Source organism: Engraulis encrasicolus, chromosome 2 (assembly GCF_034702125.1).
Source record: "Engraulis encrasicolus isolate BLACKSEA-1 chromosome 2, IST_EnEncr_1.0, whole genome shotgun sequence".
Lineage (NCBI taxonomy): Eukaryota > Metazoa > Chordata > Actinopteri > Clupeiformes > Engraulidae > Engraulis > Engraulis encrasicolus.
In genome coordinates, this window is record NC_085858.1 from 18,528,735 (window position 1) to 18,543,734 (window position 15,000).

Consider the following 15,000-nt stretch of genomic DNA (forward strand, 5'->3'; position numbering starts at 1 on the left):
AGAGTGCCTCAGGTGTGGTTGCGGATTCAGGAGGAGACAGCACGGCTCTTTCACTCCAGTCTACTGACCCGGGCCGTAATCAGACATTTTACAGAGCTCAAATGCTGCGTGCTCCACTGCATACTGTGCATTTAGAATGCTTCAAACTCTTCAGTCAAACTCTTTAGTTTGTTTTCATTAATCACTGCCTTGAGGATAAATGGGAGTGGCGTATACAGACTGAATTTATCATTGTTGATCATATACTGACATTCATCATAGATACTTTTTAAAGTACTGAAAAAATACTGAGGGCAGGACATCTGTGTCCTCAATGGTAGTTACGGCCCTGCTTCTGACAACATTTTTAGTTGCGTAAATGTGACCCCATACGTCTCTGTGTCAGTCAGTCCGTTCGCCCATCCATTGGAAATCAGTTTGCGTTTTGGACTGTTTTCAAGCCACATGGTCTCTTGACTTTGTGGCCGTTACACGCCACTCTCAAGAGGAGCCATTTGTAAAACACTAGGAGACAGCTGTCATGACACAGCTGCCTTAACGGACATTAGAACTGACGCAGAGGACAGAAGTGCACTGCATATCAAACAATGATCTTTTAAAACTTGTATGAAAGAAAACCAAGATGGTTAGAGTGACAGTACTGTATAGTGATTTTTTTTCATTATGTTATTTTGTATGATAACCATTTGCTAGGCTGTTGATTGCCCTTGAGCTTTCCAATCTGAAACTGATCATAATCAATACATTGAAAAGGCAGCATTTCATATATTTGATTAATCTTACTGCATGGCAAATTTGAGTAAGACTGTATGCAATCTGTTTCTATGCAATCTGTGTCCACCAGTTTCCAGTAAATCCTGTTTAAATGTTTTCCAGTTATGTTGCTTTAAATGTCAGCATCTTACTTCAATATCAAGTTCAGAGTAGTCAGTTGTACATACTTGCTTGAGAGACTTGCATGAGAGAAGTCTTTCTGGTCCCTGTGGATTTGGTTCGTTCTCAGCTGCACACACACACACACACACACACACTTACTCTCTCTCTCTCTCTCTCTCTCTCTCTCTCTCTCTCTCTCTCTCTCTCTCTCTCTCTCTCTCTCTCTCTCTCTCTCTCTCTGTCTCCTTCTCTCATTATCTGTTTTTTCTGTCTCTGTCTGCCTGTATCTCTCTCTCTCTCTCGCTCTCTCTCTCTCTCTCTCTCTCTCTCTCTCTCTCTCTCTCTCTCTCTCTCTCTCTCTCTCTCTCTCTCTCTCTCTTTTCCTCTCCCCCAGTACAAGGGTCATAAAATACAACAAAGATCTGTCATTTACTTGCATGATGACGCATGTAATTGCTTCGGTGACACTCATTACAGGACGAGACAATTAGCAGTAATGAGCTGAGTGGCTGTTATTGTGTGTTCCACAACTGGCCACCAGAGGGCCACAGTGAGAAGTAGTGCTTTGCATGGAGAGCTGCAGTGTAGTGGGATGTCTGACCAGAACATTCTGTGTGTGGGCACGGTTTCAGGAAATGGCCTTTGTTGTTTGTTTGTTTGTTGGTTTCCTTTCATTAAAGGGGGCATTTCTATTGCAGATGCTTGTGCATTACTGGAGTGAATTGAAATGTGATGAGGTAACCTTTTGTATCATTCAGGTCTAATTCAAATCAATTTAGAGCACTGTTTATTATGCATGCCAAATTTTTGTGTTTTTAAGTTTTAGTTTGCTCTCTTTTTTACCACAGCTCAGCATTTCTCTTACCATGATGTAAATGCCATCATTATGTCTCACATAATGGTCCCACCCCACAACTGCTGCAAACATTCAAATGACCTACTTGTCCTCATGTTGAGCAGCTGTGTTTTGTCACTCAGTAACTGCTACTGTAGGTGTTTTTATGTATCCTGATGACATCAATACTGTGACAGGTAGGCTGTGACTGGGCATCATAGAACACAAAGGAGAGGAGAGGCTCTGATGTCATAGTGTGCGTCCCGTAAGGATCTGCATCGCTGCTCGTCTATGTTGCCCACCCACTATGATATGGCGTGTTACCCTTGTCTTGCCTTACTGCAGTCAGTGTCTGGTCCCCACAGGCCCAGTAAAGCAGGCTAGTATAACCCTGGCTGCTCAGCTCACCCAACCATACTGGACAGAGGTGACCTGCAGCTGGCCGCCCTCTTCTGGGGGGCTGCTTTTGGACTGATGCAATCCTACTCTCATACAATCCTCTCTCTGCCTGGCTCTCAGTCTTTATATCTCTCTCTCTCTCTCTCTCTCTCTCTCTCTCTCTCTCTCTCTCTCTCTCTCTCGCTCTCTCTCTCTCTCTTTTCTCCCTCTGTGCCTAGCTCTATCTCTATGCCCCCCCCCCCCTCGCTGAAGGGGTAGGCTTTTAGAGATGAGCAATATCAGACTTTCTTTTTGCTTCTGGTTGCTGTTGATAAATGTGGAACAACATACCATGTCTTCAATTAAGAGTTTGTCCTCTTCTTCTTTCTTCCCTCTCCTCCTCCATCACCTCTTCCTCTTCCTCATCATCCTCCTCTTTCTCAACCTCTTCCTCCTCCTTTTACTCTACCTCTTCCTACACCACCTCCTTCTCCTCCTCCTCCTCCTCCTCCTCCTCTATCCTTCCTCTTCTTCTTCCTCTCCTCCTCTGCAGGTCAGAACCGTTTCCCGGGCTGCCGCTGTAAAACGCAGTGCAACACTAAGCAGTGTCCGTGCTACCTGGCCGTGCGCGAGTGTGACCCTGACCTCTGCATGACCTGCGGGGCGTCCGACCACTGGGACAGCAAGCAGGTCTCCTGCAAGAACTGCAGCATCCAGAGGGGGCTCAAGAAGGTACAGTACCAGCACTGACCCCAGACCACTGGCTTGGCAATTATACATTACACACATACTCCACATTTATACAAAAATATTATAATCAAGAACTGTAGAATGTAGAGGGGGCCCAAGAAGGCACCAGCACTGACCCTAGACCACTGGGTTGGCAACTATACATTGCATACAGTACATACTCCAAAGAAGGCTGGCATTCATACATGACATACTATTGTGTATACTCCACATTTATAGAAAAAAATATATATTCAAGAACTGTAGGGCTGGGCGCTCAAGAAGGTACCAGCACTGACCCCAGACCAGTAGGCCGCATTTATATACATTACATGCATACTCCACATTTACTCACAATACTCACAATATTATAATCAGTAGAGGGGGCTCACAAGGTGTGCAAGCACGTCATACCATACACTGTACATTTATCAAAAAAAAAAGATAATCAAGAACTGTAACATCCAGAGGGGGCTCAAGAAGGTACCAGCACTGACCCCAGACCAGTTGGACAGTATTTATACATTACATACTGTGTATTTATACAAAAACATTATAATCCAGAACTGTAGACTGTAAAGGGGGTTCAAGAAGGTATACCAGCACTGACCCCAGATCAGTGGGTCAGCATACACAGTATATCTAGCTGTTGAAAAGTTTTACTTGTACACTACTGTGTATCTCAACTCCTTGAATCAGTGCTAGTGATGGTTAACACTACTGGCCATTTTGCAACATACAGTATACCTGAGAAAGAACATGTTAGTCAAAACATTGCGCTAATAATATTAATAAAATCGACTTTTCATTTAAAGTCCTGAACAATATCATTACATGGAATTACATAAAACCTGACAATGTGCAATAAAACGTGTATCACCAGTCTTTTGAGGTCATATAGTGGTTTAAGCTGATAAGTTTGTAAAATGTCTAATGGCACATGTTAATGGTCTTTGTGTGCAGCATCTGCTGCTGGCTCCCTCAGATGTGGCTGGATGGGGAACCTTCATCAAAGAGTCCGTTCAGAAGAATGAGTTTATCTCTGAGTACTGTGGAGAGGTGAGCATTGCATACGAATGTTTTCACAGTTACATGTACACACACACACACACACACACACACACACACACACACACACACACACACACACACACACACACACACACACACACACACACACACACACACACACACACACACACACACACACACACACACACTTGAATTACTGTCAGCAATACATGTGGCTCCAGAGATCATGCCAGTGTGTGTGTGTGTGTGTGTGTGTGCTTGCGTGCGTGCATGCTTGCGTGCGTGCGGGTGTATGTAGTTAATTTCACAGGACGAGGCTGACAGGCGCGGGAGAATCTATGACAAATACATGTCCAGCTTCCTCTTCAATCTGAATAACGGTGAGACAGAGATCCCATCAGCACCAACGTTATGTGCCTGTTCATCATCACTCCCAATGATACTCCCAACACATTGACACTCCCCAGGACAACGACACACATACTAATCCATTGGTCATGCTGGGTTAGGAGGACTCAAAGATAACGTTTCCGCAGAGCATACGCTGTAGCTACAGATTGCAATAAAATGGATGATGCTTACATCATGTGCATTCTTACAATCCTCTAAATTCATTTCCATGACCCGTGTTGCTACCTGTTTTAAAATAGGTTCAACATAAACAGGGCAGTCATGGGTAAGCGGTTAGGGCGTCAGGCTTGTAGCCCAAAGGTTTCCGGTTTCGACTCCTGACAAGCCAGGTTGGTGGGGGGAGTAATTAACCAGTGCTCTCCCCATCCTCCTCCATGACTGAGGTACCCTGAGCATGGTACCGTCCCGCTGCACTGCGCCATTTGGGGGCTGACCCCTTGCACGGGTGAGGCATAAATGCAATTGCGTTGTGTGCAGTGTGCACTTCTGACAATGGGACTTCACTGTCACTTCACGTACCACCTTACTCTTTGTGTTGTTCCACTCCCAACAGATTTTGTGGTGGACGCCACTCGCAAAGGGAACAAGATCCGCTTCGCCAATCACTCCGTCAATCCCAACTGCTATGCCAAAGGTGAGGAAAGTGTTGACGACAAGATGTGTCTTGTTCCTCTGAACCCCAGTATACTACTGAAGATCATTTAAATATCTGTAGCATTTGAAAGCGTTGCTTATTTTTATGCTTGAACTAATGCCACTGGATGATTGTAGAGAAATGTTAAAACGTTCCGGGTCATTTTTAGCTGTCACCTGTACAACACCTTTAGCTGTCACCAAGCTGTGTGTACCCCAGAAATGACCTACGCTACCCGAGACGCCAAGGTCACTGAAGAATTTGCTTTATTTGCTCTGGACATGACATTGACATGTTTGATTTAGCTAATCGCATAATGGCTCTGGCTTGTCAGCCTGGGAGATATGTCGAAGATATGAACATTCCAATTGGTTTTCGCAGAACCGCGTCAATAGCTATATAATAGGTATTCCCTCTCTTCTCACAATCTCAACTATTTTAAAAGCTCACTCCCACAATCACACACACTCACACATGAACATGTGCACACGCACACATAAACATGCGCACACATGACCTTTCAACTAATCTCTCCTGGCGGGAGGGCACACTAAGCAGGCAGAAGACTGTTTCCATTCTTTGACTTTGGGGCGGGTACTGTGTCAGCAGGGTGTTTTGAATGTGTATGTCTATGTTCAGTTATGTGTAAATTGTGTCCATATCTGGTGTAGGTTATGTGCAAGAGGCAACGGTATTGTGTTTTTGTTTTGATTTACTTATATTCAAAACCTGTTTGAAATATTGCTGCTGCCGTGAACATTTGAAAGTATCGTGCTTTGTGAGCTTTAGGTTCTGATTTGGATTTTCTGCTGCCAGTGTAGTCATTTCAGTTTTCTTTATTTTCATGTTGCCCTCGAGCACGTTCCGTTGTTTATGTACTGTAAATTAAAAGACGCTACTTCTAAAACTACTTTTCGACTTCGACAATGTGATTCCACCTTCTCCCCTGACATCCACCCAGCGGTTCCCAGTGAAGACGTGAAGAGAGCAGGCAGCTTTCTCACACCATAATATTGACTGTAATCGTTAAAATACACTCTGGTCGCTCATGTCGCTTCGCTCCCGGCAAATTCGCTTTGGTCGCTTCATTCGCCGACCCTCCATAGAGAAATAATGACATCCGTCGCTCAGGTAGCGTACAGTAGGTCGCTGTTGGTGTACACATAACTTGAGTATTTTTCTCAACCAAAACACCCCACCTCCTTTGCAGTTGTCATGGTGAATGGAGACCACCGCATTGGGATCTTTGCCAAGCGAGCGATTCAGCAAGGCGAGGAGCTCTTCTTCGATTACAGGTACACCATCACAGACCCACACATACAGTACCTGCAGTGCATTCACACACGTCTGACATACTGTGTTCACCAACAACTGCTGTCACACACATCAAATAATACATTCACATCCTCACCACTGCCCATGTTTCATGCTTAGTAAACACACACACACACACACACACACACACACACACACACACACACACACACACACACACACATACTCAAGGCCACTGACAGCTTTGATCGGGACCGGGACAAAATCATCTGAAAGGGCCCCCTTCTTCAAGCTTGCATATGCACGCGCGGGCACGCACGCACACACACACACACACACACACACACACACACACACACACACACACACACACACACACACACACACACACACACCTGCAAACAAATGCGCTCCAGTAATTCTTGCTGCCGTTTCTGGTTTGACAGATACAGCCAAGCAGATGCACTGAAGTACGTGGGGATCGAGAGGGAGGTCGACGTTGTGTAATTAATTACACGGCACGGTCCTCCATACCATGAACTTTGACCTCAGATCGTGAGGTGTAACATCTACAGTACTTTCCCCACGATGCCACCGTGGTGCTCCACCACACTCGCTCCGGTCTTTACACCGTAGAGCTTCTGCCGTCCATCTTTGCAGCAATGGCTCCAACCCCTCCGGACATTTCAAGGCAACTACTCTACTTACACAACCAACCACACACACCACTACACACCCTGAGCACCACCCCACCCCACCCTGGTTCCTCTGTGACTTATCAGTGTACTGTGTTTGATCTTAGCTCAGACTCCGTTTTGTGCACCTAGTGCGACTGCTCTTCAAGCAAGCAGTCACGTTCTATTTACCGTACTCACCCACTTACTCAGTCGTTCAGCATCCTATTAGCTCTATTGTTCCGTAAGCTAGCATCCTTTCATCGGTCGACAGAGACCACACACTATGCCTGGGTGTCGTAATGCACATACTATACTGTTGTAGTCAACCTAGTCCTGTACCTGTAGTACCGCACTTTGCTCTGGATCTCTGTCTTGCTAACATTTTCATTTCAGCTAGCATATAGCTGAAGGTATAGGCTAAACTGCTTTACTGCACTGCACTGCACTGCTAGACTACAGTAGTTATCTCATTCCTCTGCAAGCTCCGCTGGGTACCGCCTGTGTAACCTGGCTTCTCCGCACCTCCACTCAATATGTGTATCTCACAGGGCAGCTAACTGAACGCTTGGCTGTGTAGGAGACTAGCTATGCTAAGTCATAGTCAAGTGATCGCCCGTGTCATTTCAGTATGTGCTAGTTTGGCCCTACATATGGCGTCCATGGTTTTCCCGACTTCAAGATCTGTCTTAGTAATTTTAAATGGTATGCACCATTTGCACCACTTACCAATATCCGTTTGAAAAAGGCCTGAGAAAAAAAAATGATAATAATAAGCCGACCTATTGAATGTGTACCGTCGCTTTGACAAGAAGCCCATCCGTTCTGCCGATTACAAAAAAAATATTTTCATTTCAAACAACAAGAGGCCTTTCTGCTCAAAGATGGTTTGAAAAAAAAACAGCTCTCCTCCACATCTTTGAAATCATTCTCCGTCATTGCTTACAAATATTGTACCGCTGAGGCGATTTGTAGAGATTCTGAAGTGAAAATAACAACAATGAGGTCATTGCTCTCTCTTTCTCTCTCTCTCTCTCTCTCTCTCTCTCTCTCTCTCTCTCTCTCTCTCTCTCTTTTTTTTGGTGTTAGTTCTAAACTCTAAAAGGGAACAGATGGACTTTGGAAGACTGATAGAGCACAAGGAAATCATCATGGCAAGACTTCAAAAGAATAGCCTAGAATACATATGCACACATCATTTACTCCAGAAGGAGAATCCAGATCAGGGGTCCGTATCTCGAAAGCGTCTTTGCTAACGACGGTAGCAACGTCCTTCGTAAGAGCGACTCAACTCTCTCTCGACAGCGACGCTCACCACTAAATCCAAGGGAATAGTAAGACGGTCTTAAGACGGTTAGCAACGACACGAATCGAGAAACGGACCCCAGATCAATTATACAGTACGTAACCCAATCACAAGCACCTCGTCAGTAATGTGTTTTCAAAACTGTGAGATTGTGCCTGGCCTGCCCGATTTATGCCTGGCCTAAACACAGTATCAATTTTGGATTTAGATTTAGAGTTGCAGGGTAACATTGAAAGCAACCTCTACCGCTTTCTACTGGTGAAGTGACAACATAACATCCGTTGATAGGGCGAAAGTTATTGGGTTGTAGATTCAAAGCTCTGTCAGACTTCTCTCCCTCACATCACGGGACATTCTGACTTACCTTGGTCCTCAAACAGATTGACAACAGCATTTGCATTAATTAGACATAGTTCAATTATTCATGCACAATCACATTATGGATTGAGCTGCTCCCCAAAACTTTGAGATTTTGGTATTTGGAAGAGCACCATTAAGCAACTTGGTAAACAGGTTATGTTCATGAGTTACTGCAATTCTTTACATTTCAGAGATTTCAAAATCTACCACACACTAAAATTTGCTGTTTACAAGACTTTTGTTATTATCATCTCAAATGAACACTTTGTTGAAAGACGTGTTACCAAAAAAAGAAACCAAGCCTTACGTTTTTTTAAGTCCAATGAAGAAGATGTTTACAAGTAATTCATACTAAGCTATTCCTATCTCTCAATGTGTCATAAAACCCACTATGAAGTTACCCTGAGGGCTACCAAAAAGATAGACCTTAAAAACATAAAAGGGCATGAGTGGGAGCGTTATAAGCACTATGCTAAGTACAGCTCTTTGCTGTGCGTCCAGGTGTCATGTACAGGACAAGGATGCACGCATTTTGTGTGCATACTAGATTGGAAGGTTACATTTCAAAGACTGCCACTGTTCTGGTGGATAACAAGGATACAAGGGTGCATGTCTGTGTGCAAGATTGGAGAGTTACGTAACAGATGCCACGTAATTTGGAATGTAATAGTCGACTACGTTACTTTAAGGGGTTTCACCTCAGCAACATTAACCAACCCTTTGGGTCTATTGAGTGAACAGTCTCATCCCAACTCGTCAATTCCTGACTACCATTGACGAGGCCATATTTTTTGACGTGGAGGCCATACCTGCCACATTGCATGTTGACAAGGTCTTTAAACCCTAGACCTTGCCTTAACCCTAACCATCAGTGAACTTATGCCGCCACATGGGGCGTCACGTTTTGACGCCAAGGTCATGCCTTAGACCTCAAAAATTGACATAGAGTCCAAGATAGTCAGAAATTGATCTCACCAACGGTGGGTGTGTGTAGCTCCGGAGCACCCTGGTGGAGCGGAGCTAAACACACTACCGTCTGGTAGCACCAAAGTTTCTTTTCATAATTGGCCGTCTCTGGTAGAGCTGGCATTAACATGCTCTTCTTGAGTAGAAAATAAATGGAGCATTTATTGCTTAAATATCAACAGCAGCTCACACTGATGAGTCACAGGACAGATTCTAGACTATGTTGACTCTTTACAGATGAACAGAAAACGTTTTTTGGAGGAATTTGTCGGTAGTGAGTTGCAATAAATTCACCATTTATTTTCGAGAAAGGCGTATGAACGGCAGTGCTACCAGATGGTAGTTTGTGTACACACACGCACCGTCACTGAGAACCAGGCTAGATGCAATGTAGATTGAGTTGAAAGGGTTGGTTAATTGTCCTGAGGTGAACCCCTGTCAGGTGGCGTAGTCAAGTCCAAAATACATGCCCACTGTTACAGTTACATTTGAAAGGCTGCTACTGTGTACTGGTGGATAACCTACTACAGCTGTGGCTATGCAGGGCAGGTCTGCTGAGGAGTGGTAGGGATGACACATGAGCATGTGTACAGTGGGTACACCACCAGGTGTGTGCATGTGGGTGCATGCTTGCACTCACCCCACTCGACTGTCTCCTTTGCCTGAGAGATATATTACATACATACAGTACTGTACGGTACATTCAAATTGTCATGTATAGCCTACCCGTCCCCTCATTCCAAGAAAAGATTGTATGTCAAGCAATCTGAGACTTGTGTGCGCTTCTGTGCTGAAATTACATGAAAAAAATGCTATTGGGTCGCCTGTCATGTAAATGTAAGCAGATGTGTAAGAAAGAAATAAACTACATTTATACTGTATATGATGTGTCTCTGACGTGTGTACAAGGTCTTATTGTGTCCAAATAGAAAGAGAAACAGGCAACACTATGGTCCTTCAAGCTAATTTTATTGAAGTGACAGAGTGGTTTGGCGTCTCGATTTTACAGTCATGGTTATATACAACAGTAAAGACAGACCAAAACATGTTGACAAGGTGACTACAAAAGGAAAAAAAGAAAACAAAATAGGAATAGCCCATGTCTTCTGAAAAGAGTGAAACATTGCAGACAACCCAGAAGAGCTTTTCCAAACTCCTTAGCCTGAAACTTGACCATGACCTTGTGAAGCCGGTCATCCTTCTTGTAGTCCACCTTCACCTCTTGATAAAGCAACTAATCAGGGGAGAATTTCTCAAAACCAAAGTTGCTAACTACAGTAGCTACTTTGCTGTTTTCAATGGATTTTCCCATTAGCAACTACCGAAGTTGCTAACAGGCTAACAACTTCTATTTTGAGAAACTCACCCCAGAAGAGATGATAGCAAACAAAACAAATAAATACATAAATCCATCAATAAATAAATAGCTGAAGCCAACATTCTATCATGGACCTGATTGCCCATCCAGGGGTCCTCAATTGTCCTACAGTTTGGCCCATCCAAAAACATTAGCCAGTCCCTGCTGAACACTCTCATACAGTAATAACATTAGGAGTCCCTTTTTAAATACACATTCCATCCCAAAGACATGTTATAAGTTATGCTTTGCTAGTATCAGTGAAGTCGTATGTCCCACATACAGTATCAAGGCTTTAGTACAGTACTCACTGGCTATGGTCTGTCATGGCATTTGACTTGCACATAATACAGACAGGGAGAAGGAGAGACGGAAACATCAATGTGACATTTAAAAAAAGAAAAGAAATCAATGACGGTCACGGAACAGGTGGCATACCACACAGCAGCCGTCCTGCAATGTAATTTCTATACACTATTAGAACAAGATAATACAAATATACAACGAGAATCCCTGTTTTTTTGTAAGACATGATGGCCTCAAACTGCACTGAGATGGTGGAAATGTGTGGAAGGTGGGCTCTGGAAGGAAGCTACACAGTAAAAATGCAATGCTAAAAATTCAACACTTAGCGTACTCTGGGACCAAATACAACCGTAGAAGATGTTAACTAGACTCCATGTTGAATTAACACTGCATTTTTTCCACTGTGTGGACAGAGTTGAGGAATGTTAGCCAGGGAAATGGGGGAAGCGTAACTGAGATGGGTGGAGGGAGGGAGGGTGAGTGGGTGGGCGGACGCAGGAGGACTGCCAAACAGACGTCACGCCGAGATACTATGAAATGAAGAAGAGAGGATCATCCGGAGGTAGTGGAGTGGGACACAGCGGACTGGACTTGGACGAGGATGTGGATGGAAGTGGGCATTTGCCAAAAGCAGCTTATTCCTCAGTCAGATACAATACATAATCACAACACAGAGCGAAGTGGGGAATGGGGGCGGCACACACTGGCAGGCCTGGACTGTTCATCTGGCATTTCCCAGTGGACCAACCGTTTATAGGGGCTGATGCTTTTGGGTTTCTTGTGGTCTTTTTACAGATTGACCCACAAGTTTGAGGGGGCCATGCAAAAAAATGGCCAAGTCTTTTTTTGTCCCAGTCCAGATCTGCTCACTGGAAGCTACAGTACATGATCCATCGCCCCTCCCCTCTCTCCAGCACTCAGCAATCAAAACTCACTCATCTCCTCATCTCTCAGCACAGCACAGCACGACACAGTACAGTACAGCACAATCCAGTCAAATTAGTAAAAAAGAGACACTTCCCATTCATTTCGAGATTCATTTTTAGACACCCATGTATGTATAAATATAAGACTCTAAGTGCAACAACCGAGTGTCTTAGGTGTCTCGACTAGTGCTGGAAGAAGCGAATAGCAAACTCATTATTGCATAATGAAACAAAGTGCAGATTGAAGACATGCTGTTGGGATGCATAGCTATTTTTTTTCAAATGGCACATGGCTTCTAATTCGCATTCTTCTCTACCCTATACGACGAGCTCCTGACATAGGCTATGACGTGTAGCAGTGCCATTTCTCATATCAGCGATCATGGCATCACAATCTACTGCTTTGGTTATGATGATGTCATGGGCGGTGTTCAAGCAAATGGGAGGAGGAAACAGATACACTGCACTGCACAGCGCGCACGAAAGCAGCAGAGCTGAATAGCACAGGCAGGGCAGGCCCTACTTTGTGCAGGGTGACGTAATCAATCTCAAGAGTCTGCTGCTGCTGCTGCTGCTGCTGCTGCATGCATTCAGCTCCACTCCATTGTCCTTGTTGCCGCATGCAATTCGCCCCAGTGGCCACAGGGAGGGGGTAGATAGTCATAGACAATCGATTCACAAGAGTGACGGTTTATTCAGAAACAGAGATGCCCTCTAGAGCTGTGAGGGGGAGGATGTGTTGGTATAAATCCCCCCTCATTCGGTCACACAAGCAGGGCTCTGGGTCCACTTAATTCAGTATTGCCACAGAAAATATTGTGACTGTAATAAAGACAGGCCTGGAAGATGGAGAGAGTAGAGGAAAGAGAGTGGTAATTTCCTGATGTCAAGTGTTCTAGCCTTGGTAGTGCATGAAATGCCTAGTGATTGGATGCTCTGCGGAGTTCACCAAAATGTGTCCAATCACTGGGAGTTTCACGCCCTACCAAGGCTAGAGCACTTGACATTGGGAAACGGTGAGAGTGAGAGAGGGACAGAAAAGAGCTTTGAAATCTGAACTTGGATCACATTTCAGCTGAACAGTAGAGGACAGAGACGAGAGAAGGTCCCTGAAGATCACATGTCGGCACACTGGGGCGAAACAGTGGAAATCTGTGGAAGCACATTGACTGGTTGCAGAAATAACAAAAATAAATACTGTAGCTATTTTTTTGCCATTGCGATGAAAACACCACAATGTCGTCGTGATTTTTGATACTAAAAAGCAGCACAGTTCAGTTACTTTCTCTACTGTAAAGGCCTCCATCTAACTAAACCTATACTGTACTATGAGCAGGATAGAGAGATACGCTCAAGCAGACCAGACATCTATTTCTCATAAGTGGATTTTTTGTAGAAACATTTATGTATTTGAATCCTGGTAGACACACACCATAGGCAGATCGAACTGAGCAAACATAGTACACTGAATCGCAGCTGTCCTAGAGGTGGACAAACAATCCAAACTGTCCACACGTCTGTGTACAGAAGGGACCAGGTGTTTTTCTCCAGTCAAGCTAAGGGGACCTCAGTGTGTGTGTGTGTGTGTGTGTGTGTGTGTGTGTGTGTGTGTGTGTGTGTGTGTGTGTGTGTGTGTGTGTGTGTGTGTGTGTGTGTGTGTGTGTGTGTGTGTGGGTGTGCTACATACAGCACGCCAAACATAACACATGCCAGGTGGGGGCCCCTGGCTTGGAATATCAGCTTAGCTGGGACTGTTGACCGAGGTTTGGCTCGAGACCTAACCGAACGCACCGCCACCGCCCTGCACCAGCGAGGTGATTGATATTTTATCCCCCCTGGCTGTGAGCAGCCATTAGAGGGAATCGTAGGCCTCTCGGCTTCACCATTTCGCCTCTGTCAGCAGTTCTCGTCCCACATCCCATAACTTGCCTCAGCAATTCTATCACCCAGACTCCGGCGTACCGATTTGATTTCAGTCGTATAGGACTAAAGCTTTTTTCTCCCTCAGGCTACATGCATGAAGAACATCATGCCTCTTGTGTACAGTACGCTACAACAAACCCTGAGTCGTGTTTCATTTTATAACCATCATTAGCCTGTCTTCCAACAAACATCAGACATCTGGTCTTTCACACCGGAATACACTGTCACGTCTATACACATACACATACCAACACCAATATCGCATATGACAGTTCAAGCATAGATTGATTACTTTTCAAGAGGGTGACTAGACACTAGGATAAAGTTCTCCGCCCCAAATTTCGAAGTTAACACAACACACACTAGCCGCCAATTTGATCCTCCCGCACTTACCACCCTGACTGAGGAAATACAGAATTGCTTTCCCAAAAAAAAAACCAAAAAACAGAAAAGCGAGAAGAGATACCGTACTGTATAAGCACAGAGTGAAACATGAATAGGCTGAATCCTTACATTACTACTTGTATATATTTTTTTACATCATTTTACAGTTTTCCATGAAAACCTTGTATCTCCATAAAAATGTCTTGTCTTCAGATAGCTACACCTTTTTTTCTTGTTCTGCCTATTTATTGTGGCTTGCTGCAAATTCTGCTGTGCAGGCAGAATATGGCAATTCCATTGGAGCTATCGCCTTGGCAATTCCATTGGAGATATCGCCTTGGAAATTCCGTTGGAGCTATCACCTTGGCAATTCCGTTGGCGCTATCACCTTGGCAATTCCTTGGAGCTATCGCCTATCTACTCTATGTCTGGCTGTGGGAGGCTTTGCTGGGGTCTCGTTGTGCCAGCTAAGACCAGGGCCAGGATCAGATACCAGCCCCTCTGGCTTGGTGCCTCTCGCTGTGCTTGATTATGATGATGCCTTAGTGAAACTGGTTGTGGTGGTGGTGTGGCCAGGCTAAATGCACGTCTTATTTATTTTTTTACTATAGCAACCGCTGCAGGGTTA

At 44.5% G+C, this 15,000-nt stretch overlaps 1 protein-coding gene across 3 annotated transcripts in view; it reads left to right on the forward strand.

Moving 5' to 3' along the window:
• Positions 1-10,357, forward strand: part of ezh1 (enhancer of zeste 1 polycomb repressive complex 2 subunit) — a 36,731-nt gene extending 26,374 nt beyond the window's left edge. For all 3 annotated transcript variants that reach the window (XM_063223837.1, XM_063223835.1, XM_063223834.1), the window contains 6 exons: positions 2,643-2,821; positions 3,782-3,877; positions 4,149-4,230; positions 4,815-4,895; positions 6,106-6,190; positions 6,617-10,357. In XM_063223837.1, the coding sequence (XP_063079907.1) occupies positions 2,643-2,821; positions 3,782-3,877; positions 4,149-4,230; positions 4,815-4,895; positions 6,106-6,190; positions 6,617-6,677 (584 nt within the window). In that variant the 3' untranslated portion in view covers positions 6,678-10,357. The remainder of the gene's footprint in view (positions 1-2,642; positions 2,822-3,781; positions 3,878-4,148; positions 4,231-4,814; positions 4,896-6,105; positions 6,191-6,616) is intronic.
• Positions 10,358-15,000: the final 4,643 nt, after the last annotated feature.